Here is a 23,480-nt window from a genome sequence, read left to right as displayed (position 1 = left end):
CCTTAGCAAGGATCCCCCACCCCGCACCGTACCTCAAAAGGGGCATCCAGGGAGTAGTCGAAGGACAGAATGAGGTCCACGGCTCTCTGCGGCTGCAGGCTCAGCGGGAACGGAGAGTTGATGGCAAAGCCTCCATCCACCAGGTACAGACAGTCCCGCATGGGAGTGAGCTGGTTGGGGAAGGCGTCCGGGTGCGAATCTGCACAAAGACAAATGCTTGCTCTTTCCAGCAGCCCTCTTCTCTTGGCACTGGGAATGCCCCTCTGTTGAGAGCTCTCCTCTTCCTACAGCCACGGGGTCTCCCACTGCAGCCCCCGGCCTGCCTTCCAGCACAGTCATCACAGTCCTTCCCCCACTAGCCCCTGGGCAGCAGGAGCTGCCCCCCCAGCCCCCAGGTCAAAAGGCAGCACTGGCCCCAGGGAGCCAGAGGCACAGGCAACAGGCGGGACCCCGCTCAGAGCAGCACCCACCTTTCCAGGCCAAAAACTCCCTGCCAGACGCATAGTCCTTGTGCAGGCAGAGGCCCTGGGTAAAGTTCGAGTTCTGGGCTGAGGTAAAGCGGTAGGTGAATATGTCCAGCACAGCCTGGGAGAAGGGCCCTTGCGGGGTGAAGAGCCTGGTTTGCAGCCTCGCTGGGTCGAGCAGCTGGAGCTTCTGGCGGTCGTCTAGGTGGGAGTGGGACAGTGAAATACCGTGAGAAGCCCTCCTTTGTCCAGCGGTCCTCACATCTCAGGGGAGCCCCTCTGTCTCCTCCCCACGTCTCTCCTCCTTCCCCACCCCGCCTCCCGGGTCTCTGACCACTGCTTCCCCGAACCCCCGCCTTTTTTTTTTTTTTTTTTTGCGGTACGTGGACCTCTCAGTGCTGTGGCCTCTCCCGTTGCGGAGCACGTGCTCCGGACGCGCAGGCTCAGCGGCCATGGCTCACGGGCCCAGCCGCTCCGCGGCATGTGGGATCTTCCCAGACTGGGGCACGAACCTATGTCTCCTGCATCAGCAGGCAGCCTCTCAACCACTGCACCACCAGGGAAGCCCCCGAACCCTTTATAAATGACTTTTTCTTTCATGTTCCCCACGTTTTGAAAGTTGACATGCACGTGTTAAAAAAGTTGAAAGTTGACATTGCATGTATTAAACAACATCACCTACCCTTAAAGTTGCATATGCAACTTCCAATCAGAATTTCACCCATTAAACACCCACTGAACAGTTACCACGTGCTGTGGCGGCCACTGTGCTGGGCACGGGGATGCAGAGATGAACAGGGCCTGACCCTGGCCCTCCAGGGCTCACGGCCTACTTAGGGGAGAATCTAAAGAGGTAATAAATGGTGACAGTGTCCCGAGGTAAGGACAACATGGGATGTGCCTACAGTTCTAGGGAACCTTGGTGGTCAGACCCTCGATCAGCCTGGAGGGAGGGACTGGAACAGAGACGCCCCCTGACAAAATGATGTCTGAGCTGAACTTTAAGAACTGAGCAAAAGTTATCCAGGGAAGAAAAGTGGGAAAGGTATTCTACGCAGCAGGGAGCTCATGGGTCATTTAAGGAGCGGGCTGAAGGGGAGCTCTGAGGTGGGGGGACAGAGTGTCAACCAGATACCCAGTGGCCCTGGGCTGAGTTGATCTAATGGGAGCCCAAGCGGAGAATTAAAGGCACAGGTTTATCACGGAGCACTCACAACTCCCACTAGGTTTTCTGACACGGGCTCCCCACCCCTTAGCCTCTCTGTAGACCTCTGGGCATCCAGAGACCCTAAGCTAGAAGTCATTTTCTCAATATTTCTCTGAACCGAATAGGACATCCAAGTCCTTCACTGCCCCCTCCCTCATTCCTCATGCCTCTGCCAGGGCCCTGTTGCTGGAAAGAGGTATTGCGGGGGCTGGCGGTGGGGGGGAGGTTTGGGGGAGCAGGCTCTCTGCCCTCACCTGTGATGTTTACACTGCCTCTGAACCTCTGTAGGAAGCCAAGGCCCGAGCCGGCAGTCTTCAGGAAGATCTCATCCAGGCTGGCTGCAAACGCACTGCCCCATATACCTAAGGAGAAAGGCAAAGCCCCCGGCCCTCACAAGTCCTCCACCAGTGCCACCAACTCAGGGCCCGGCGCCTGCCCTGTCCCCATGTCCCCAGCCCTCTGGCTTAGACTCACCCTGCAGGTAGCAAATCCGGGGCTCAGGGCGGAGCTTCAGCAGTCGCCCCATGAAGAACTCTGAGCTAAAGAGCTCAATGGGAACATAAGCGCCATACTTGGGTAAGCCGACCTCATGGGGGGTGAACTCGCACCACTCTTGGGGCGCAAAGAGAAGGGAATGTCACCAGGGGCTTCCCACCAGGACCCCACGCTTCCCCCGAGCCCTTGTGCCTGAGCAGGAATCTTTGTCTTGTCAACAGCAGGAGGCAGCAAGCCCACTGTGCTCCAAGGCTCCCACCTGTGCCGACAGCCCTGGCCTCTACATCCTCACACCGACCATTGCTCCCACTGGCTTCCTAGGTCCCCACACCCGGGCACCTGCAAAGTCTTCCCCACTGATGTTGCTGCGGACGTTGACACTGGCGTAGATGGGGTAAGGGTTCTGGCCCTGGCTGACTGCCTCCTGCTGGTCAGACAGCTTGGCAGGATTTTCCTGGTCAGGAAAGAAGGGAGGCCACTTGGCCTTTGGGGAGTTCCCTTTCCCCACCCCCATGGCCTGAGGCTCGGCACGCTGCAGGTGTGGCGTGCCCACGAGACTTTGGTTGCTAAGGCCAGGGCTCTAGAGACAACTCTCTAAGGGACAGGCTTTGGGCTGCAGCAGAGGCGAGGCCACATGGGGTTCGTGCAATTCCAGGGGCTATGGACCCCTTCCTTCCCATTCAAGAAAGCCTATCAGAACCCAAGGGAGTGAAGTAACATTTTTAAAGGAATAACTGGGGCCTCCCTGGTGGCGCAGTGGTTGGGAGTCCGTCTGACGATGCAGGGGACACGTGTTCGTGCCCCGCTCCGGGAGGATCCCACATACCGCGGAGCGGCTGGGCCCGTGAGCCATGGCCGCTGGGCTTGCGCGTCCGGAGCCTGTGCTCCACAGCGGGAGAGGCCACGGCAGTGAGAGGCCCGCGTACCGCAAAAAAAAAAAAAGAAAAAGAATGACTGAAAATCCAATCTACTTTCTTTGCAAAAGTAAATCACTAGAAAACATGTATTCTTTTCTTTTTTTTTTTTTTTTTGCCGTACGCGGGCCTCTCCCTATTGTGGCCTCTCCCGCTGCGGAGCACAGGCTCCGGACGCGCAGGCCCAGCGGCCATGGCTCACGGGCCCAGCCGCTCCGTGGCATGTGGGATCCTCGCGGACCGGGCCATAAACCCGTGTCCTCCGCATCAGCAGACGGACTCCCAACCACTGCGCCACCAGGGAAGCCCCATGTATTCTTTTCTTAGACATCACATTCATAACAGATAGCCACACACCAGTGGGCCAGGCCCCGCAGGCCCCCAGGGCTGAGAACCTCGCTCAGCTCAAATCTCATCTCCCGATGCATGCTGGGCCTGCAGTTCTAGGAGAAGCCACCAGGTGGCGTGAATCATGTCTGCTTGGCCGTCGGGCTGGAGTGGCATTCTGCCTCAGCAGGAGGTTGGAATCATTTGGGACACTTTCAAAGCACACTTGTACTAGGGCTCGACCCCTCACCAACCAAAACCGGTATCTCTGGAAGTGAGACCTAGGCATGGTGTTTTTGGAAAGCTGTACAGGTGATTCTAATGTGCAGACAGACCTGAGAACAGCAGACCAGCCTCTCCCTCCCAGGGAAGGTGAGATGAAGCCCACCCAGGGATCCCACCCCTTGCCCCCAGGGAGCTCAGACTTAAAGGATAGCTTTGAAAATCTCAGATCTTAGCCTAATGGGTAAGGCAGAACTAAGTGCTGGTGGGGCAGGGTGATCAGGAGCCATGTTCATCTATTACCTGCTCTTCTCTTACCTCTTGGTATAGGAAATACTCAATGAGAAGCCCCCAGAGGTCGATGAGGGAAGCGCTGTGGCCACTGCTTTCCCGGATCCCCAGTTCCTGGGCATAGTACTGTAGGCGTTCCATGGACATTGCTCGCATCTTACTGCTGCAGACCCGAGCCTGGGCGCGCTCAATAGGGCCCTGCAAGGCCACCTGGGACCAGGCTGGGTCCTTGTAGAGTGTGGAGATGCACCTAGGCATGGAGGGAATTAGCATTGTGGGAGCACAGTAAGGGGAGAAAGGGATACAGGTGTCTCTGAGTCACCCCTCCTCCCCCATCCCTTGCACCCACTGGTCTGCACTAACCACTCAGAGGGCCCTGGGGACTCAGTCCCTCACTGCCCTTCCTGACCCCTTTGGATCCCCGCCCCTCCCCACCAGCTCACCAGGTCATACCTCTGCCTCTTCAGGGTCCTCCTTTTTTTTGCCCCGCCCCTACCTCACTTACCAGGTGGACCCAGAGACTCCGCTCAGATAGGTCACAGTGTCCAGGATGCCGAGCTCCTGTAGCCCGGCCAGGCTGCCGTAGAGGGAAGACATGGCTCGGGTTCCACCTCCCGAACCCAGCACGGCCACCACAGGCACCTGGGCACAATAATCATCAGGATAACATCTACCCCCACTATTGTTCATATATTATTGCTTATCATATCAGATATTGGCCTAAGAACCCAACTTGTATTATCTCTTTCAGTCTTCAAAGAAACCCAATGGCATCCCCACTCTACAGGTGAGGAAACTGAGGCACAGGAAGGTTAGATAATGTGCCCACAATCATACAATCAGTAAGTAATAGCCTGTCAGACTGAAGCAGTATAACCTCAGAGATGGCTCTTAACATTATACCAGGAAAGTATGTACCTGGGAGGTATATTGGATTCACTCAAAACAGCTAAAGCAGGGTTTCTCAACCTTGGCACTGTTGGTAATTTTGGACCAGATAATTCTTTATTGTGAGGAATTGTCCTGTGTGTTATAGGACATTTGGCAGCATTCCTGGCCTTCACCCGGCAGATGCCAGCAGCATCCCTCTCCTCTCCCCTAGTTGTGGCAATGTCTCTAGACAGTGACAAATGTCCCCTAGGTGGGTGGGGGGATGAGGTTGCTCCCAGCTGAGAACCACAGAACTGAAGTGACAAAGACCAGCAGGCAGCCTGACCTGCCCCAGACACGGGAGGTCCCCAGATGTCTCTTCAGGATCAGTGGTGCCTGGTGGGATCAGACTAGAAGCTTTTGGGCTGCTCAGCTTTTCTGCGAAGGTTTGGTTCATTCCACCCCAGACTTCCGGTTCCTTTCCCTGTCCTTCCTTTCTTCCCGTCTTGAAAAAAATGCTCCCTGGCCATTGCCCCACAAGGTCACTGTCCCTCCAGAGCTCTGGAAGAGACAGAACTCCCTGAAGGCAGGTCTGTGCCCTCTCTACCCTCCACCCACAGAGCGGAGATGGGACACAGAGCAGGCATTACCAGATGAGCAGTAGGCTTGCTCAGCTTGTCAGCACTGGGCACAGGCTATGTCTCCTTGTACATTTGCAGCCAGAAGGAAGCCACCAGCCTGTTCCTGATTTACCACAGGTCTCCCCCTCAGCACTGCCTTTCCTCCTGCCTCCACTTCCAAATCGCTTTGTCCTGTTATGGACTGAATTGTGTCCTCCCCAAATTCATGTGTGGAAGCCCCCATGTGACTCTCTTTGGAGAAAGGGCCTATACAGAGGTAATATAGGTTATGTGAGGTCATAAGGGTGGGGCCTTAATCCCATAGGACTGGTGTCCTTGTAAGAAGAGGAAGAGAGAGTGAGATTCCCACAAACCCCTACACGTGCACAGAGGAAAGGCCGTGTGAGGACACAGCAAGAAGGTGGCTGTCTACAAGTCAGAAAGAGGCCTCGTCAGACAACAACCCTGATGGCACCTTGATCTTGAACTTCCAGCCTCCACGTGAGAAAATAAATGTCTGTTGTTTGAGCCACCCAGTCTGTGGCATTCTGTTATGGCAGCCTGAGCAGACTAATACACCTCCCTTGGCTGGGGCCGTTCAGCCCTCGTTCATATGGGGTCACGTGACTCTCCGACTGTGCCCATCAGCTCAGGCAAACGGGCCTGCCCCCTTCTTCCTCTGGTCCCCGCACTTCCTCAACGCTTCCGGTCACCTCTTAGACACGCAGTCCTCTCAAGGAAGAGGTTGGATTTGGTCCCAGCAACTCTGATGTCTGGCTCCTCCATTCCATACCTGGTTACTGTCGGGAGCCTGGCTCAATCCCAGCACCTGCTGTAGGGCCTTGGACACGACGTGCTTCCTCTTATCCAGAAACTTCTGTTCCCCGTCGCAGAGGTCAAAGCCAAGACGCAGGTCCAGGTCCCCAGAGCTGCCTCAGAGTGGGTGGGGGTGGGGTACTGGGTGACTGTTCAGTGGAGGAGAGCCTCCGGCCAAGCCCATTTTCACGGGAGCAGACAGATGCACATTCCGTGGAACCTCCCAGAAAGATGCCACGGGACCCAGTCACCCCCAACACCCGCTGAGCCGTAGGCAGAAGAGTCTCCGCACCACTCACCTCACTTCTGCCTTCATGCTCATAGCCACCTCCTGGCCCTGGAAGAGACAACAGCCCATCCCTGAGCGCACTGAGAGGGACTCACATTTGCAGCCCCGGTTGCTCTGGTAATTCTGCCCCAGCTGTGGACACCATGGCTGGCCTGATCTTGACCCCCTCCCCCAGACCTTCTGTGGGGGTCACAGAGCAGGCAGGGGCCCCTCAGGCACCCAGACAGAGCCTTACCTCCCCCAGGGCCACGACATGATGCTGCTCCCGACCTAGGGCCAGAGAGGAGAGCAGGATGCCCCCCTCGCCCAGCTTGCTGGTCAGGACCTCCAGCTCAGCACTTGGGCCGCTCTGCAGAGAAGAAAACACCCAGGAAAAGGGGCCTCATCCAGGCTGGATGGATTCTGTCGTCTCCCCCTTCCCAGGCTCTGTCACTCACCTGCAGGACCGTGAGCTTCTCTCCCAGCTCCACCTCCAGCCTGGAACTGAGCACCGGGTTCACGTGGAAGGTAAACGTGGCTGGGAGGCCTGCCTCCAGGGGAGGCTGCAGGGGCAAGAGCTGGGGCTTCTCGTAGGCCCCGGGCACTGCCAGCCGAACCTGCCTGGAGCCTGGGAGCAGGGGGCCTAGGTGAGTGCCAGGTGAGGGGGTGAGAGTGGCGGGGGTGGTGGCCCAGTAGCATGCCGAGCAGCAACTCCCCTTTCCTTCCTCTTGGAAGTGCCAGTTCATCGCCCTGCTCACTCTCTGGCAATGGGCCCTACAGACATCATGAAGGACACTCAGGGTCCTATAACCTGCTCTGGTCCGAACTGGGAGCCTGGGATGGGGACAGCACACACAGTGCTCAGAGGATTTTGAGATTATTATGTTAAGTATATAAAATATAATTCTATAATTACCATATTATAATGATCATATATTAATTATTACATGAATTACCAGTTTTCAACTGGTAGCTCCCCCTCTCTTGCTCCATTCAAGCTCCGTGCTCACTGCCTTGGGGGAGGTTTGTGGCCAGAGAGAAAGCAAATAGGCTGCACGTTGTTTGCAAAGCATAAGCCCTTGGGAGAACATAGAGAGTTTGCAGGGCATGTAAAAGGAAGAAGTGGGTTCGTGGCACAGAGAAGGTAGGCTTGGGGAAGCGGAGGAGAGCCAGCCCCGGCCTGGTGAGGCCAGCTGGGGGGAGGCAGAGGGAGGCCTGTGGGCCCAGGAGCAGCGGAGCCCGCCCTGTGTCTGCAGCTTTCTGGAGAGCAGGCAAGACCCCAGAGAGAAATGGCTACACATGACACCCAGGAAGAGAGGACCCCAGACAGACCCACGAAAGAGCCCCTAACGCCTCAGGAACCGATGTCCAAATGGAATCCCTGTCCCTACATGCCCTCCTTAGCACTAAATGAGACCTGGGGACTTGACATGACCAGGGGTGGGAGGGAATTAGAGAAAATAAGGAAAGTGATCCTTCTCTCATATCATGGTTTACAGACTGAGATTGATAAGGGCTGTTCACAGTCAGCAACAACAGAAGCTGTGGTGGGGAGAGCAGATGGGCCCCGGGTGTTACAGACCTGGGCCTGGGCCTGGCTCTACCGCTTACTGGCTGTGTGACCTTAACAAAGTTTCTTCTTTGAGACTCAGTCTCATGAATTAAAGGAGGATAATGACTGTACCTACGTCATTACAAGGTTGTTATGAGGATTAAAAGATAAAACACTGTAAAATGCTTAGGCCAGAGCCTGACTCATAGTAAGTGCGCCATGTTACCTGGGCATGACTCAGCCCGTAGGCTCAGACTCCCAGTGTCGGAGAGGACCTTAGCTGTCACGCAGCCTCCGCTCCCCTCCCAAAGCTGGAACCCCTCCCGAGTGGCTGTCACCTGTGGCAGACTGCCATGGCCCCAGTTCTTCACTTCTGGAGTTCTCACTGTTTGCCATGTGGCCTCGGTTCCTCTCACTAAAGAGGCTGGCTATATTCCTTGCCTTCCAACTTAGAGTCAGCCTTGTGCTTGTTTTGGCTAACAAAATGTTAGTGAGGGCTGTGATGTGACCAAAGGCTCGAGAAGCACTTGCTCATCCGGCCATGCGCTCTTGCACCTCTGCCAATGTCTTAAGAACATGCCCAGGCTTGTCCGCCGGTCACAGGAGGTGGATGAGGGACATGGGCGCAGAGCCAGGTCACTCCCCCAAGCCCAGCCTAGATCAGCCATGCCCCAGCTGACCACCAGATGTGTCTGCCACTGAGATTTTGTGGGTGTCTTTTGTACAGCAGTAGTTGAACCGATACAGCCTCTGAGCTTGAATACTTCCAGGGACAGAAATTTACTGCTTCTGGAGGCAATCCATGTCATCCTTGGTCAGCTTTCAGCAGTGAAAAATTAAGACCTTTCCACCCCAGACCCATCTTCTTGAAACCAGCAGCCCCCAATCCCCCAGGAGAGAAGGCAAGACCCAAGGCCCCTGACCAGACTCACCATACTCTTGATGTGGGGCTGTCCCATCTCCCCTGAGGGTGCCCTGGATTCTCAGACAGGGCTGAGCCTGAGGAAAGCAGAAGCCTGTGGAAGCCAGACAGTCCACAGGGCCCTGCACAGGGCCTGAACCAGGATGGAGGGAGGGAAGGGTATCTGGGGCAGGGAAGGGTATCTGGGGCAGGGTCGAGCTAACATCCTTCCCAGGGCCTGTGCCTTACGAGCAGGGGTCTTCTGTCACAGCCCCCCTCCCAGGACTCAGAGGAAGTGGTCCCTGGTGGGAAAGGGGGAGGAGATGAGGGGCCCTGACGGTGGCTCCTTGGCAGACTCAGAAGCCAGATGAGCAGTGTGCTATGTACAGGTGGAAAGCCTGGCTTCTGGGCTATTCCATCAGGTGGGAGGCAAGGTGCCCCCTTGTCCCTGGAGGTGCCTCCCCAGCACATCTCCCCTCTGAGGAGGGGTTGAGTGTCCTTCAGGCAAGTGGGCATGATAAGCTCAGTTGTGGACTCTCCAATCCCCCATCCCCCAGCCCTGGGCAGCCCCAAGCTGGCCACCCCTACTCACCACCAGGACCCCATTGGTGATGACTTCAGATGCCGGCACCTGGCTACAAAGGATGAGGGGCTCATGGGACGCCTGAATCCCTCAAGATGGCTATTACTGTAATAATGTAACCAAAGCAGCTGGAAGAGCCTGGGGAGCACGGCAGGTTTGGGGGTAGGGGTGGGCATCAAGGTCAGGACATCCCCTCTCAGGCCAGGCCAACGCAGGACCTGGTGAATGACAGCTGGGAGTTTTGGGTGGGTCTCAGAGTGAATGGGAGGGTACAGGCTCCACCTGGACTCACCTGTCCTCCAAAACAAATTCCACCTGCAGCTCTTGTGAATCCTACATGGAGACAGCAAGGGAGCACCAGTTTTCAGAGGTCCCAGAGCCTCAGGACCTTCCCCTCCCACCCCCGGTTCTACTCAGCTCCAGCGACTAGAAGGCCAGACTGATGTTGTGGCTGCTTGTGGGCACAGGACAGGGTAGCGACATCGCCACAAGGAACTCCATCTGTTCAAGGCTGTGGACCGGCGCCGTTCTAGACACTGAGGATTCAGCAGTGACCGAGATACACAAAGCCCCTGCCTTCAAGGAGCCCACGTGTTGGCTTCCCTCAGGGAAGGAGTGCTTGTGGGAAAGCTTTGTGGGGTCATTGCTGCAGGGTGGAGGAGGGTCTGTCTTGGAGGTTGGGCCTGTGCTGATCGGGAGCCCCCTGTGCCAGGGCCTCTTCTCCTGGGACTGGGCTCATTGCTGGCACAGGTGGAACCGCTCACCTGGTGGCTGAGTGGGAAGGTGTGTCTGTGCGGTTGGTGGGGCTTGAGGCTCCTCAGGTCAAACAGCAGCAGGGAGAGCTGGTCACTGTCCAAGACGTCCTTGTCGTAGAGGGTGAGCTCCAGGACGTTCTGGGGGCAGGGCAGGAAGCAGGGGGGCCTGAGGCAGGGCGGAGGGCAGGCAGCTGGGAGGAGCCCTCTCCCTCCGCAGCCCTAGCCCCTCGCTGACCCTCACCTTCACGGCGCCGTGGACCCGGTAGTGGAAGGTTTCGTTCCATTCGGGATCACGGCAGTTGGCTACCACCCTTGTCTGGGCGGGGCTGGGGGATGCTGTGTGCAGCCACAGCTGCACGTAGCAGTCGGCTTTGGACACTGTAGGTGGGATGGGGAGGGTTCCTCAGCCTCTAGCTCTTATGGCTGGAAAGGTTGCCTGGAGGAGACTGGGGCTGGATGGGAAGGGGCGGAGGAGGGAGAGGAGGCTGCAGGGTGGGACGGGGAGACGCGGGAGAGCCCGTGTCCTTGACTCCGTCTCCACCAGTTACACCTCCCATTCAACTGAATGGAGATCCTGCTGCAGCCATTTCTAAAGGTCATGTGAGGGGCTTCCCTGGTGGCACAGTGGTTGAGAGTCCACCTGCCGATGCAGGGGACACGGGTTCGTGCCCCGGTCCGGGAGGATGCCACATGCCGCGGAACGGCTGGGCCCGTGAGCCATGGCCGCTGAGCCTGTGCGTCCGGAGCCTGTGCTCCGCAAGGGGAGAGGCCACAACAGTGAGAGGCCCGCGTACCGCAAAAAAAAAAAAAAAGGTCATGTGACAGCGCAGAGCACTGAGTCATTCCCAGTAAGGGCCTAATTCAGGAAACAAGCTCCCGCCCAGTGTGAGCACTGACATGGAAACCCCTAGAGCAGACGGTGACTTGTGGCAGCAGCAGCCCTCCCGCGCTCACCCAGGCCGGCAACCTCCACGAGCCAGCCTCAGGGAGGAGGTGGTGGTCTGCACACTGCCTTCCCCTCCAGCTCCCGCAGCCTGCCCCGGGCTGTGGCCCGGGCTCCCTCACCAGAGAGCCCTCCATCCGCTCCACTCTAAACACACATGCACTCTTCAGGCCAGCCCCTGCTGAGCTCTGGGGAGGCCCCAGGGAGAGGAAGGGAGAAAGCATGAAATTGGGGGTCACTCACACAGGTCTGCGCCCCGGATATTTCTGGCCCTCAGCACCTTCACCTGGAGGTCATAGTATGGGTGTGTCTCCCGCTGAAAGGACAGAACTCCGGGGACTCAGTTCCAGGAAGCGGGGTGTGAGGCCTGACCTCCCTGCTGTGGTGCCCACCCAGGGCTTCCCTTGTCCCATCGCAGAGCGGCAGCCTGGCCCAGGGTCACTGATGTCACTGTGCCAGGGACCCAGGAGGCCTCGACAGAGCAAGCGCTGGGAGCTGAGTGTGTTGGTGATGAACCTGACCTTGGAATCAGTCAGGCTGGGATCAAATCTAAGCTGCACTGTGGACTAGCTAAATGGCCTTGGGCAAGAGACTTGATTTCCCTGTGCTTTAGTTTTTCTGTCTCTAAATTGGGGGTTATGATGATAATCTCACAGGGTTGTAGCAAGTTTTAAATGAGAAGTCGTACAAACTGCCTGGCATAAGTGCTTAATACATGGAGCCATTTTTACTAATTATGTTTATTATGCACCACGAACATGCAGCCCCCCTGACTACAGTGCTGGGGCTGTAGCTTGAGAGTCAAAGTGAGAGCTGGAGTGATGTGCTTAAGAAGATTAAGTATCAAAAGGGAAAACTAGGGGCTTCCCTGGTGGCGCAGTGGTTGAGAGTCTGCCTGCCGATGCAGGGGACACGGGTTCGTGCCCCGGTCTGGGAAGATCCCACATGCCACGGAGCGGCTGGGCCCGTGAGCCATGGCCGCTGAGCCTGCGCGTCCGGGGCCTGTGCTCCGCGTAACGGGAGAGGCCACAACAGGGAGAGGCCACAACAGTGAGAGGCCCGTGTACCGAAAAAAAAAAAAAAAGAAAAAACTGTGATGGACCCCACCCACTAGCTCCTGACAAAGTCTAGAATACAGCCCAAGAGGGTGCGGGCAGGTAAAGGAAAACCAAGAGTCACCCAGCTCTACTGGTCTGATGAGTCGCTAAGGAGACGGCAGCTTGGGCTCAGGAGAGGTAACAGTAGACTGCAGCCTCCTGGGAGTAAGGCTATCTCCTCCAGATCCCAGCGAGTGCCTCATTTCCCCCCACTCCCTCAACCCCCGACCCCCATTCTACGGCCAGGCTAGGGCGTACTGGGCAAAAGCCAATCAGCTGCAAGTGTCACATGGCTTCCATTTCCTAACCGGGGGTGATTAACTTCAAGATTATTATTATTTGGCCAAGCTCTCTAAGCTCTACCAGGTAATCTGGAGCAAATCAGTCCTGGCCCAGATCAAAATGCATTCCCAGGGCTGATCCCAGTCTCCACAGGGCCCTGTGCACCCAGGACTCCTCCTGTCCACACCCCCCAGGGGAGATCAGGTACTTTACCCGCCACCGCCTCCACTGAGGTTCCCTCTTCTGCAGCAACACCGCACCCACGAGGGGCAGCCCCGTGCCTGTCAGCCACCTGGGCCAGAGCGCCCAGAGCATGGCCGGGCAGCCTGGCTCCCGGCAGGAAGCCCTGCCTGCACTCCTCTGGCTACACTGGCTGCTGGCTCAGGTCTGACAGGTAGCTGGAGTGGGGAGGGTGGAGCAGGCTGCTCTGCTGAGGACTCACAGCTGGGGCTGGAGGTGGGGTTTGACCAGCTCCAGGAAGTGACTGGAGCCCAGTGTCCTCTAGCAGGAGGGACTTTAGACCCTCTCAAAGAGGATGAGGAACTGGCACTCTGGTTCCCACACCTAGCCCCTGGTTATCATGGGGCTGCTTATGGAAAATAGATGCCTGCGCCTTACTCCCCAGACCATTTGATTTAGAGGGTGTGGCTAGAACCCAGGTGTTCGTACTTCCAACAAGCCTTTTAGATGATGCAGACACAGGTGGTCCAGGGAACAGCAGAGCCAGAAAGTGCTGCATCAGGGGCTTAGTTTCCCCCAGCTATCAGAAGAGACTCAAACTAACACCTTTCAAGTCCCACCTTCCCCACAGCTCTTAAGCAGAAACATGGAAATCTCTGGTTCCCCACAGTGTTTCATCTGGACTCAAAGGTGTTTCTAATCCCTCAGGGCCTCTCTCATTTGTTCCCCAAACACTGAGAGGCTGCTGTGTGCCAGACACTGCACTAGGCCCTGGTCCAAAGGTGAGGAGGGCCCAACCGTATCCTGAAGAAATTCAGACTCGTGATTCCCCGCTGTGGCTTCTAACCAGGACCCCTTCCTGAATCCGTGGAAATACCTGGATGGTCCAGGAACAGAAGTAGGGATATGGTCAGGTGGTATCGATAAGGGCAGGTAAAAACCGGCCTGCCTGTCCTTAAGCTACTAGAGATAAAGGCTTTAGAGGGTCCCCTTTGACCATCGTGAGCCTTAGGCTGCAGGTGGTGTGTGATGCTCCCTTTTCTGCAGACCTCAGCCACCTAGGTGGCCAAGACAGGCAGTTTCTGGAAGAAAGGATCTCTAGGGCAGTGAGCTGTTGGGAGATACATTTCTTTACCTCAACCAAGACCCAGTCATCTCCACTCTCCTCCCCAGTGCACAAGTTGGGAGACTGAAAAGATGACATTCCAAAATGAGGTGATTCAACTCTGAAATGAACTCTGCAGGCAAGTTCAGACCAGAAATTCCCAGAACTGCTGTTGGCAAGGTCCCAAGGGGGAGGGCCTGTTTCTGCTTAATTTGGAGCATGAGGCCAAGACCTGTGCTGGGGTCTCAGAAGTGCCAGAGTTCCAGCCTCTTAGTGACCTGTATGCACAATGTGGAGGCCCACGGAGCCACAGCAGGGGAGCCTGAGGGAGGGGCACGGAGCTAGCTGGGGGGCAGAGCCAGGCCTGGTGTCCAGGACCCCTGACTGATTACAGTGCTTTCTGGGCTGTACCACACTCTCTCCTGGAAGTCATCGGCCCCATGCCTCAAGAAAGTCATACCTCTTAGTCCCAGACGGTTTTTTCATCCCCAGGGAAAACTCAGGATGGCCCGAGATGGCTCCAGAGAGGGACACAGAAGGACCAGATTGCCTTTTTGGAGGTGGCCAAAGTGGACCAACACTTCTCCACTTCTCAAACATCCCTAGGTCCCTTAATCCCACCAACTCAACATCTTTCCTGCCTGTCCCAGTCATTGAGCTGCAGGAAGAGGAAGAGGCACAAGGCCCCAATATGTGAAATGAAGGGCAAGCAGTCTGGGTCATCTAGAGTTGCAGTGTCTCCTAGCACTTTTGTGACGCTGGAAATGTTCTCTACCTGTGCTGTCAATAGCAGCTACACACTAGCTGTACTGGACGGCACACATCAACACAGCAGTGTTATACTGACTTTTTTTCTCAGTCACTAATTGGATTAGTCTTCTCGATTATTAACGTCTCATTGTTATTTTCATCAAATCCCACAGGAAAGGGGGAAAAAGAGACCCAGACAGGCTTGCTTTCGTACTTCATGATGTTTATTATGAGAGATCTTCGTCGTCCTCACTACAGAGCTTTCATCTCCAGCCTTCTCCACACCTCCACGGAGGGCAGGGAGTCCAGGGAAGGAGAATGGAGTTCAGGAAAACTGGGTCATTTATGTATTCCAGAAGGGAAGGAAACACACATTCTTCATTCTACTGCTTCAAACACGTGTGCCACACAGGTAGGGAGATACACACACCGCAGGCGGGGAAGGCAGGGCGCTCGGGGCGGGGCCAGTTTCTGCAGCTGCTCCCAGCGGAAGCTCAGTCCAAGCCGCTGCAAACAGGGCCCCGGGCTGCACTGCATCTCAGCGGGGGTGTGGCCAGTGGGACATGGATCTTGTGAAGCACTGCTCGGCCTCCCAAACCTGAGCAGAGTGCCCTGCCTGGCCCTCACTCCATCCCTTCAGACCCCCTGCAGAGAGCGTGTCTGGGAGGAGCCTCATCTACACCAGCAAGTCAGGCTACAACACAGGCCCCAGACAGCACGGTGCTGAGGTTTCGAAAGGATCTCATGTCAAGGACAGGCCACTAGAACAGTGTCAGTATCGGGTGCTGTCACATACCCTCATTACTGTTAGAAACACTGGGGTAACAAGACGATGCATCTACAAAATCCCCAGGAGGACAGGATGCAGGGCCGCAGTCCCTGTGTCCTCAGCCTGCAGTGCTAGGCACCCCTCCTGTGGGCTCTAGAGCCCCGTGGGAGGCAGGGTCTCCCCCAAACACAAACAAGTGCTCAGCGGATCTGGCAGTGAGTTATGTCACGAACTCCTGCTGCCAGCAGCTCGGCTGACTCTCGGCTGTCCCCAAGCACCTCACAAGCACGCCCTACATCACGTCAGTGTCAGTTCCTGATCTGATCGTTCTCTGTGTGTAGCAGAGATCCACCTACCTACCATATCCCAGAGCTATCCTCCAACCCCTGCAAAACAAAGCTGGAGAACAATGGCCAGGCCAAGGTGTAAGGTAGGCGGATGACACTGGCTGGGAAGAGAAAGGTGCCCAGAGCACAAAGCACTCTGCTCAGAAAGCCTAAACCAACCTGCCCTGGGTGGCTGGTGGATGAACCAGGAGCAGGGGCCTCTGCGGACACCTGCCAAGAGGTCACATACCCAGGGCAGCCCACCGTTAGAGCAGCCGTCACACTCGGCCCCGAGGGACCGAGAATGAGGCTCTCCTAAGCTTCCAGGCACAGTGCATACAGTCCAGGGAGGATCTATTTACAACACACCTGACAATCGAGCAATGTGTTCCTAGAAACTGGGACTTCCTCTTGCTTCTCATTTTACCTTGTTTAAAATACTAGTTATTCCCGGTGTCAGGAAAATAGGAGAGAAAGCCTGGGTGGAGAAGTGGGGGGTGAGATAAAGGAAAAAAATAAGTAGAAAGTGAAGGAGACTGAAAAATAAAGAGCCGAGTGGGGAGACTGGTGGGGGGACACAGGGTCAGTGACTACAAAGTGACCAGCATTACCTAGAGGACGGGCCATTTGGTCTTTGCAGCCAGAGGAGCTCTGGTACTCCAGGCCTTCAGGCAGCCGAGCTGAGGGCTCCTGTGAAGTCCTGCATGTATCTTAATAGAAAACTTGGAATAAACATCCCCAGGGTTGCAAACACCTGAGACAGTTTCCTTATTCGGGTGATTGGAATGCAAAGACAGGATGGTGCCCTTCCCCATCTCCTCCTGTCCAAGCAGGTATAAAATTCTCTGGAATTGCCTGCAACGTAATGGTATATAAGGTGTAACTAATTGCTTTTTCTATTAAAAGTCTGGCAACGCCAGAGCACAAGTCTCTTTGATTCAGAGATGTTCCACGGCACAAGGTAGCCAGTAGTGTCCAAATGGGGAGACTCCTGGTGGTGGCAGCAGCCCCCGATTCCCCAGGCCGGGGCTCGCCCCGCCTCTGGGATAGCCGAGCTGTCCGCTGCTCAGTCTTCGGCTTGCTGGGCTCAGGTGTCAGCCGGGTTGACCTCTTTGGAGCAGAAATAGTGCACGACCACCCCATTGGGGTATCTTGCAAATGCACTGCAGGGAAGGAAAATGACCTGGGAGTGAGGACTGCCTCTAAGAGAGGCCCACTTCTTACCGGAAAAGGCACCTTACCGGGTGCCATTCCAGAAGCCGCCCACCCTAACCACAAAGAGCAGCCTGGCATCTCTGGATTTACGTAGTCACCATCTCTGTCAAATATCCGAACAGAGGATGAGGTCCACGCCATTTGAGCGCATGGGGATATTTCTTACTGTCATCAATGTGCAAGCATAGGCAGATGGGGCAGTACACCAGCCTGGCTCAGCAGCGGCTGAGAGCCAACTACTCATCAGAACAAGTTTTGGGCTAATTTTTTTTTTTTAATATATTTGTTTATTTATTTGGTTGCACCAGGTCTTAGTTGCAGCATGTGGGCTCCTTAGTTGCGGCATGTGAACTCTTAGTAGCAGCATGCATGTGGGCTCTAGTTCCCTGACCAGGGATCAAACCTGGACCCCCTGCACTGGGAGTGCGGAGACTTATCCACTGCACCACCAGGGAAGTCCCTTGGGCTACTTGTAACAAAGGATAGCGAGTCTTTCTAAAGAAAAGGATTCTTCCAGCCGTGTAAGAAAAAGGACACGTCATTCTTCTTGGGAGGAAAGGGACTGACTGGAGTATATGCCTTAAAACAGAATGATGCTGCCTAGGATTCTGCTCCAGTCAGGAGGCAGCAGGTTGACAGACCTGTTTCGTCCTTCAGAGGTGTGTCCTTAAAAGAGAAGGGCTTCCTGCCCACATGCAGCTCTCACACACCCCCTGGCTACATCACAGTGTTTAGCTGCCAGAGGGGAAGGGCTTGATGGGCAAGGAGTCAAGAGCTCCATGCCATACATTTCAGGCCTTTAAACTCTCAAACCCCCTCCACACCCCCGTCAGACAACGTGGCCTGCCCTCTGGAGCCTCAAGAACGAAAAGCGGCCCGGATAGTCTGCAGCTGCGCTTTCCTCTTTGGTTAAGGGGCATAGGGACATTTAAATCCATCCTGAGTGTGACCCACATCAGAGCCAACAATGCATAGCTGTGGATGAGGCTCACCTGTTCCCAATTTTCTTCTTACACACCATGCACACCTTCTCCTCTGTGATGATGCACTTCACCTGCTGGTGTAAAATCCGCTCTTCCTGGACCTGGGAGCAGAGAGATTGGGGGAAAAGTCCCACTGTCCAGCAGGTATTTAGAACAGAAGGAAGGGCCGGCACTGTCTCATTTCCCAGCCCCCAGAGACTCCCCTAATTGAAACACCTGCATTTAAATGCCCAGTTGGTTACCGATCAGCTTGAACTAGAGTTCAAAAGCATAAAGCTCTGCCTTTATCTACAGGGGACGTGGTAACTGTCTCACACTGAAAAGTACACGCCTGCCCTCCTGTCTGAAAGGCTCATACCCTCAGGAACTCTGCATGGAGAAGGTTCTTGAGCACTTGATTGAACCGTTTCTTTTGTGCATTCTCTTCCAAGACCTTTTCCAGAAAGATGCGTATATCGTTAATCTGAGTGTTCGCTGGCAGAAGGTTGATGGCCTGGGGACGGGAAGAGAGAAGGGAATAGGGTGAGGCAGGACACGAGTGAGACTGAGGAAATGACTGACGTCACGGAGCCCTCGAACTCCAGTCCCTCCTCTGGCCCCTCTTCTCATTCCATGCTGTCCACACGCGCCCTCCGTCTCCCCGAGAAGAACTCCTGACCTTGGTGGTATCCAGTTTGCCATGGTGCAGCTCGAGGACCTGCAGGGCGGCTTGGAGGTTGGCTTGTGGCTCCAGCAGTTCCAGCTTGATTGGCCCCAGGCAGTGAACACTGGGCGGGGACAGGTACATCCGGAGCAGGGACAGATACACCTGTCTCATACACAACAAGCCACGCACGTCAGGTTGGCAGCAACCCTCCCAGAACCCCCAGTGTGACCACACCTAAAGGCAAGAGGGTTGGTCTATAGGAACAGCTGTCACGGAGCATTTAAAACTCATCATTTTTCACCTTTTAAAAATTTTTGTAAAGTCAGTCAACTGAAGATGTCAAAAATTAAAGACTGTGTTCTCCCTGAGAGAAAAAAAATCAAATGCCTTGTATTTGTTTTGCATTACATTGTTAACAGAATGACTCAAAGAGATCCCTCATTTCCTTTGGCTTTGAAGGCTGAGACCCTGCCACGTATTAGCAGGTGAGGATTACCCAAGATGAGATGCTGCATCTCCTGCTGGTACCCGTACCACAGAGTTTCTCAGCCTCAGCACTCAGTATTCTGGGCTGAATAATTCTTTGCTGCGTCTGTGCTGCGCACTGTTTAACAGCAACTCTGGCCTCTATCTCCTAGATTCCAGTAGCACCCCTACCCCCAGTCATGGCCACCAAAAATGTCTTTGTACATTGACAGATCCATGTGCAATCTAGACAGAGCACACGTGTGCACCTTACCAGAACCATCAGATGTTCCTTCTCAACAGGCTGACCACATAAATTGATTACACAAGTCAGGATTTTTTCGAGAGTAAAGGGGCAGGGGTGCTAGGAATAATCACACGGACGACGACAGATGTAAGCCAGAACCATCCCAAGCAAACCAGGATCATGGTCACGCTGCCTATACCTCAACACGCACGGCAAAACCAATCAGCGCATTGACCCATAACCTGTCTTATCTTAGCAATTCATACCAGGGTCACCTGTGGCCAAACCAGAGGGGTTAGCTATGCTAAGCGGGACAGTGCAATGCACCCGTGCTCCCTGGGGCCAGGGTCACTACTTACATCTTTGTTGCCATCTTTATTTTGGTCATAATGCTTGTGGCAGTACCTGCAAGGGAGAAAGTGGTCAGACAAGGCCACGTCTAGAGACAGCGCATCGATGCTGCCTGCGTGAGCAGCCTAACGACAGCAAAATTGGGAGCCAGCACACGAGGTGATTCTCGCTCCTGCTGAAGGGTGGAGGGGTGGCTTTCTTAGCCTCTCACGCCTCTCATCTCTCTGGGGGGCCTCTTTTAGACCCTTGCAAGGTGGGATGACAGGGTCAACGTACTCTTCAGCCATTCTCGTATCCTTCAGGATGTGGACATAGATGAAGAGAGCTTGTTCGTGTTTCCCCATGCGTCCCAGCAGGAGAGCACGCTCTTCTAAGAGGCCTGTGGGGAAAAAGGTGTATAAGTAACCATCATCCCCATTAGGCAAGCCCAAGGCCAGGGGCTAAGCTATTAGAGGAATGGATATTGGGGAAATATAAAAGGGGAAAAGATATTTTTATTACTTGGGATTTTTTCAAGGAGAAAATTACTAAAATTTTTAAAAGGGAAGAGGGGAAGGAGCTATTTTAGGAGGTACTTTATCCCATCTTTTTTGTGATTGCTTATAAATAGGCAACAACACTTGATGATCAGCCAAGCGCATAATAAGCACCTACAATGTACCAGGCACTTCAGCGAGGTAAACAGACACCTGGTCTCTGCTCTCATGGAGCTTATACATCAGACAGACGTGTGTCTTTTTTCAGACATACGTCTGTCTGATGTATAATTAGACATTATGCCAGATTGTAAAAACTGCTAACCAATGAACTTCGCCAAGAATACGTACTGAAGCAAGAAACAGCTTTCAACCTGGCCATCAGTTAGCATGTGGTGGGGCTTCCCTAGTGGCACAGTGGTTAAGAATCCGCTTGCCAATGCAGAGGACACGGGTTCAAGCCCTGGTCTGGGAAGATCCCACATGCCGCGGAGCAACTAAGCCCATGTGCCACAGCTACTGAGCCTGCGCTCTAGAGCCCGCGAGCCATAACTACTGAGCCCACGTGCCACAACTACTGAAGCCCACGCGCCTAGAGCCCGTGCTCCGCAACAAGAGAAGCCACCGCAATGAGAAGCCCGCGCACCGCAACGAAGAGTAGCCCCCGCTCGCCGCAACTAGAGAAAGCCCGTGTGCAGCAATGAAGCCTCAACGCAGCCAAAAATAAATAAATAAATAAAAATTAGCATGTGGTTCATACCCAAAAGAGACTCCTCTCAAACAAAACTGAGCCTTCAGAGGGGAAAGAACAGGAGCACAGGCCTGAAACATGTGGTTTTTCCCAGGCCCAACCTTTTGGAGGGCTGGGGAACTGGTAAAAGGGAAAGATCCGTTTTTGCATTACCTTCTGCTAGAGTGGCTCTGGACCTAAGCCAGACACTCACCATCAAAAGGAAAATCACAGATGAGCCGGCCTGGGTCATAGTAGCTAGAAATTTCCAAGAACTTAAGGAGCTTCCGTCGGTATTCTCCCAGCTCTCCTTCTTCCTCACCAGCAGGGACTGGAGTTTTGCCTTGAAGGAAAACCATGCTCAGCATGAAAGGATGCTGTCGGGCAGCAATGTGGGGTCATTAAGAAAGACGAGAGGGATGGGATTCAATAATCAGAAAGGGCCTCCATGGTGGTTTCCAGTTGGCCTTCTCTTAGCTTATGGTCTCTACATGGCCCCAAAACATCAGCTTGAGGTAAGAAAAAAAAACCAAGCTGCATAGAGAAGCACTCTGCTAGACAAACCTGTTTCTTATCAGCACAGGTGTCACTCTGTGGACAGATCTGCTCCTTCCCCACCACCAGGGGTGACGCCCAGGGAAGCTAAGAGGTGCCCAGATCCGGACACCAGTCCCTGAGTCTCACCTGCGGGGTCACTTAGCTGCCCTGGCTCCTCTGAGGCACTGCCTGCCCACCTGGGCCTACAGAGAAGGTCTGCTCCCCTAAACCACCCACGGCACCCTCAGGTCCAGCTCTCCTCTAAGGCCTGGGGCCACCCCGCTTTCCAAGAACTGGTACCTGCAGGGAAGGACAGGAGATACTCCTTCATCAGACCTTGCACCTTCTCACAGTACAGCTGGATCAGGCAGTTGTGGAACCGAGAGCCCGTCTCCTCCCAAACGTGGATGACGTGTTCCTGAGGCAAGATACAGGTCTGTCTGGTACCCTCTGTGCTGTGACCCAGCCCATCGCCCAGGCTCCCTCACATTTTTAAGGCCCAAGGGGTCCAGATTGTCCCTTAATTAGGCCACAAATATTACCAAGGGATAGCTCTTCTAAAACCACTGGGAAATTTCACAGTACAACCCAGCAATATCAGGAATTATTGTCTTGATTTCCAATCGAAGCTCCTTTATTAACTCTGTCTCATAATCCTCCAAATCAGCCCATGTAATTAAGGTTGAATATTTGCGTTCTGGTACTTAGGACTGATTTGTTGTCCTTCGGTCACAGTTGAGCCTGGCTGTACAAATGTGGCTTTGAAATGTTTTTCTCCAACATCCTTCTCTTTTATCTCTCTGAACGTCATCTTTAGAAGGTAGCATCTTTAAATCTTTAGAAGATAGCATCAAAAAGTGACATCTCCAGCTTGGTCTACTGGGATCTCTGTCTTCAGAGGATATTACATTCCTTACATTCCTTACAATTCCTTCCTTACATTCCTTCCAATCCCCAAGGGACACAAACCCTAATCTGAACTGGCTAATCACTGACGCATGCAGTCCTGGATCCTGGGTTTGAAGCTTTTTAGTTCAGATCAAAAAATACCTTACCAGATAAGGAACTGCCAGACCCTTAAAATTCTCCACTAAGAAGCCAAGCACTCGGTCTCGTGGCAGAGACTCCACCTCTGGGAGGTCCTCAGTAAATATCTGTTGGAACAAAACCCAAGTTCTAGCAGCAGAACCATCTGATGGCAATTCTTCCAAACGCACATGTGCACAAGTGTAGGGTCAAGTGGACAGACACTGTATGGGAAGGGTATCTGTGGCCAGTTACTATGGGACAGACTAGGTCGCAGGTCTCCTGGCACCTGCACCAGGCTCTTTCCACTCCACTCATTGCTGTTCCATGTTTCCCAGTCTTTGAAACACCAGAGAACTGCATGAATCCTTCCTCCCCCTCCATCCACTGCCGTCTGAAGTAGAATCAGGACCAACCGTGGTGCCAGATAAATCCAAGGGGCTCCGTGACCTACCTTCAGCCCATCCTCCGGAAAGTCTCTCAGCACCCACACTGAGTAGGAAAAAATCAAATGCAGGTTTTCTGTGCCTAGAGGGAAAAGTCAGCAGATGAAGCCCACCCACACTGCCCATAGGACCGGGAAGGCAGATGCCCAGGTTGCCCAGGATTTATTTTCCAGAGAAGATAGCTCTGTCCAAGCACCAGTCACTCAGGGCTACTTGGGCCTACCGAGCTGGCTACACACCAAGGAGCTGTCATGGTTCCATCACCGGGGGAACTTTCACCCCAGTCAGAGGAACCCAGTTGGGTGAACACGAGGGAGGGAGGGGAATGACCAGTCGGAATCAGAAAGGGAGAGAGGTCAGGTCCACTCGCACCATCCTCTCCCTGCGCCCCTTCCACAAGCTGGACTTACCCAGATGTTGCAGGTACTGCACTGTCCTCTCATGGCCTTTCAGAGGGGAATTCGCTTTCTTGGACTGGTCCACCAGCACCTGCAGAGCTGGCCATGAAGCCCAAGAATAAGGTCATGAACCCCTTCCAGAAGGCGTATCTCCATGGAAAGTCATCACACTGTAAGCAGTTTTTGGCAGGAAAGAGGTCTTTGCAGGAGGCCCCTTTGTCTT

General features: G+C 54.4%; 2 protein-coding genes across 2 annotated transcripts in view; both read right to left on the bottom strand.

Moving 5' to 3' along the window:
- The window catches only part of PLA2G4F (phospholipase A2 group IVF), a gene marked incomplete at both ends in the record, with an annotated part of 14,107 nt that extends 1,185 nt beyond the window's left edge, over nucleotides 1-12,922 (bottom strand). The window contains 18 exons of the mRNA XM_082619018.1: nucleotides 33-199; nucleotides 471-665; nucleotides 1,926-2,033; nucleotides 2,146-2,283; nucleotides 2,506-2,620; nucleotides 3,948-4,170; nucleotides 4,426-4,562; nucleotides 6,204-6,339; nucleotides 6,526-6,563; nucleotides 6,751-6,864; nucleotides 6,953-7,122; nucleotides 8,979-9,045; nucleotides 9,540-9,582; nucleotides 9,823-9,863; nucleotides 10,295-10,423; nucleotides 10,527-10,663; nucleotides 11,472-11,544; nucleotides 12,821-12,922. Of these exons, the coding sequence (XP_082475144.1) occupies nucleotides 33-199; nucleotides 471-665; nucleotides 1,926-2,033; nucleotides 2,146-2,283; nucleotides 2,506-2,620; nucleotides 3,948-4,170; nucleotides 4,426-4,562; nucleotides 6,204-6,339; nucleotides 6,526-6,563; nucleotides 6,751-6,864; nucleotides 6,953-7,122; nucleotides 8,979-9,045; nucleotides 9,540-9,582; nucleotides 9,823-9,863; nucleotides 10,295-10,423; nucleotides 10,527-10,663; nucleotides 11,472-11,544; nucleotides 12,821-12,922 (2,133 nt within the window). The remainder of the gene's footprint in view (nucleotides 1-32; nucleotides 200-470; nucleotides 666-1,925; nucleotides 2,034-2,145; nucleotides 2,284-2,505; nucleotides 2,621-3,947; nucleotides 4,171-4,425; nucleotides 4,563-6,203; nucleotides 6,340-6,525; nucleotides 6,564-6,750; nucleotides 6,865-6,952; nucleotides 7,123-8,978; nucleotides 9,046-9,539; nucleotides 9,583-9,822; nucleotides 9,864-10,294; nucleotides 10,424-10,526; nucleotides 10,664-11,471; nucleotides 11,545-12,820) is intronic.
- Nucleotides 12,923-14,844: 1,922 nt separating this feature from the next.
- Nucleotides 14,845-23,480, bottom strand: part of VPS39 (VPS39 subunit of HOPS complex) — a 54,469-nt gene continuing 45,833 nt past the window's right edge. The window contains exons 15-25 of the mRNA XM_082618571.1: nucleotides 23,270-23,356; nucleotides 22,868-22,941; nucleotides 22,443-22,541; nucleotides 21,688-21,805; nucleotides 21,065-21,193; nucleotides 19,921-20,023; nucleotides 19,653-19,698; nucleotides 18,594-18,743; nucleotides 18,294-18,428; nucleotides 17,945-18,036; nucleotides 14,845-16,900 (exon numbers count right to left, since the gene is read on the bottom strand). Coding sequence (XP_082474697.1) covers nucleotides 16,825-16,900; nucleotides 17,945-18,036; nucleotides 18,294-18,428; nucleotides 18,594-18,743; nucleotides 19,653-19,698; nucleotides 19,921-20,023; nucleotides 21,065-21,193; nucleotides 21,688-21,805; nucleotides 22,443-22,541; nucleotides 22,868-22,941; nucleotides 23,270-23,356 — 1,109 coding nt within the window. The 3' untranslated portion in view covers nucleotides 14,845-16,824. The remainder of the gene's footprint in view (nucleotides 16,901-17,944; nucleotides 18,037-18,293; nucleotides 18,429-18,593; nucleotides 18,744-19,652; nucleotides 19,699-19,920; nucleotides 20,024-21,064; nucleotides 21,194-21,687; nucleotides 21,806-22,442; nucleotides 22,542-22,867; nucleotides 22,942-23,269; nucleotides 23,357-23,480) is intronic.

This window comes from Mesoplodon mirus, assembly GCF_964341445.2.
Source record: "Mesoplodon mirus genome assembly, chromosome: 4".
In the NCBI taxonomy this organism is placed as follows: domain Eukaryota; kingdom Metazoa; phylum Chordata; class Mammalia; order Artiodactyla; family Ziphiidae; genus Mesoplodon; species Mesoplodon mirus.
Note: the sequence above shows the minus strand (reverse complement) of the source record. Positions and strands in the feature narration are given on the sequence as shown.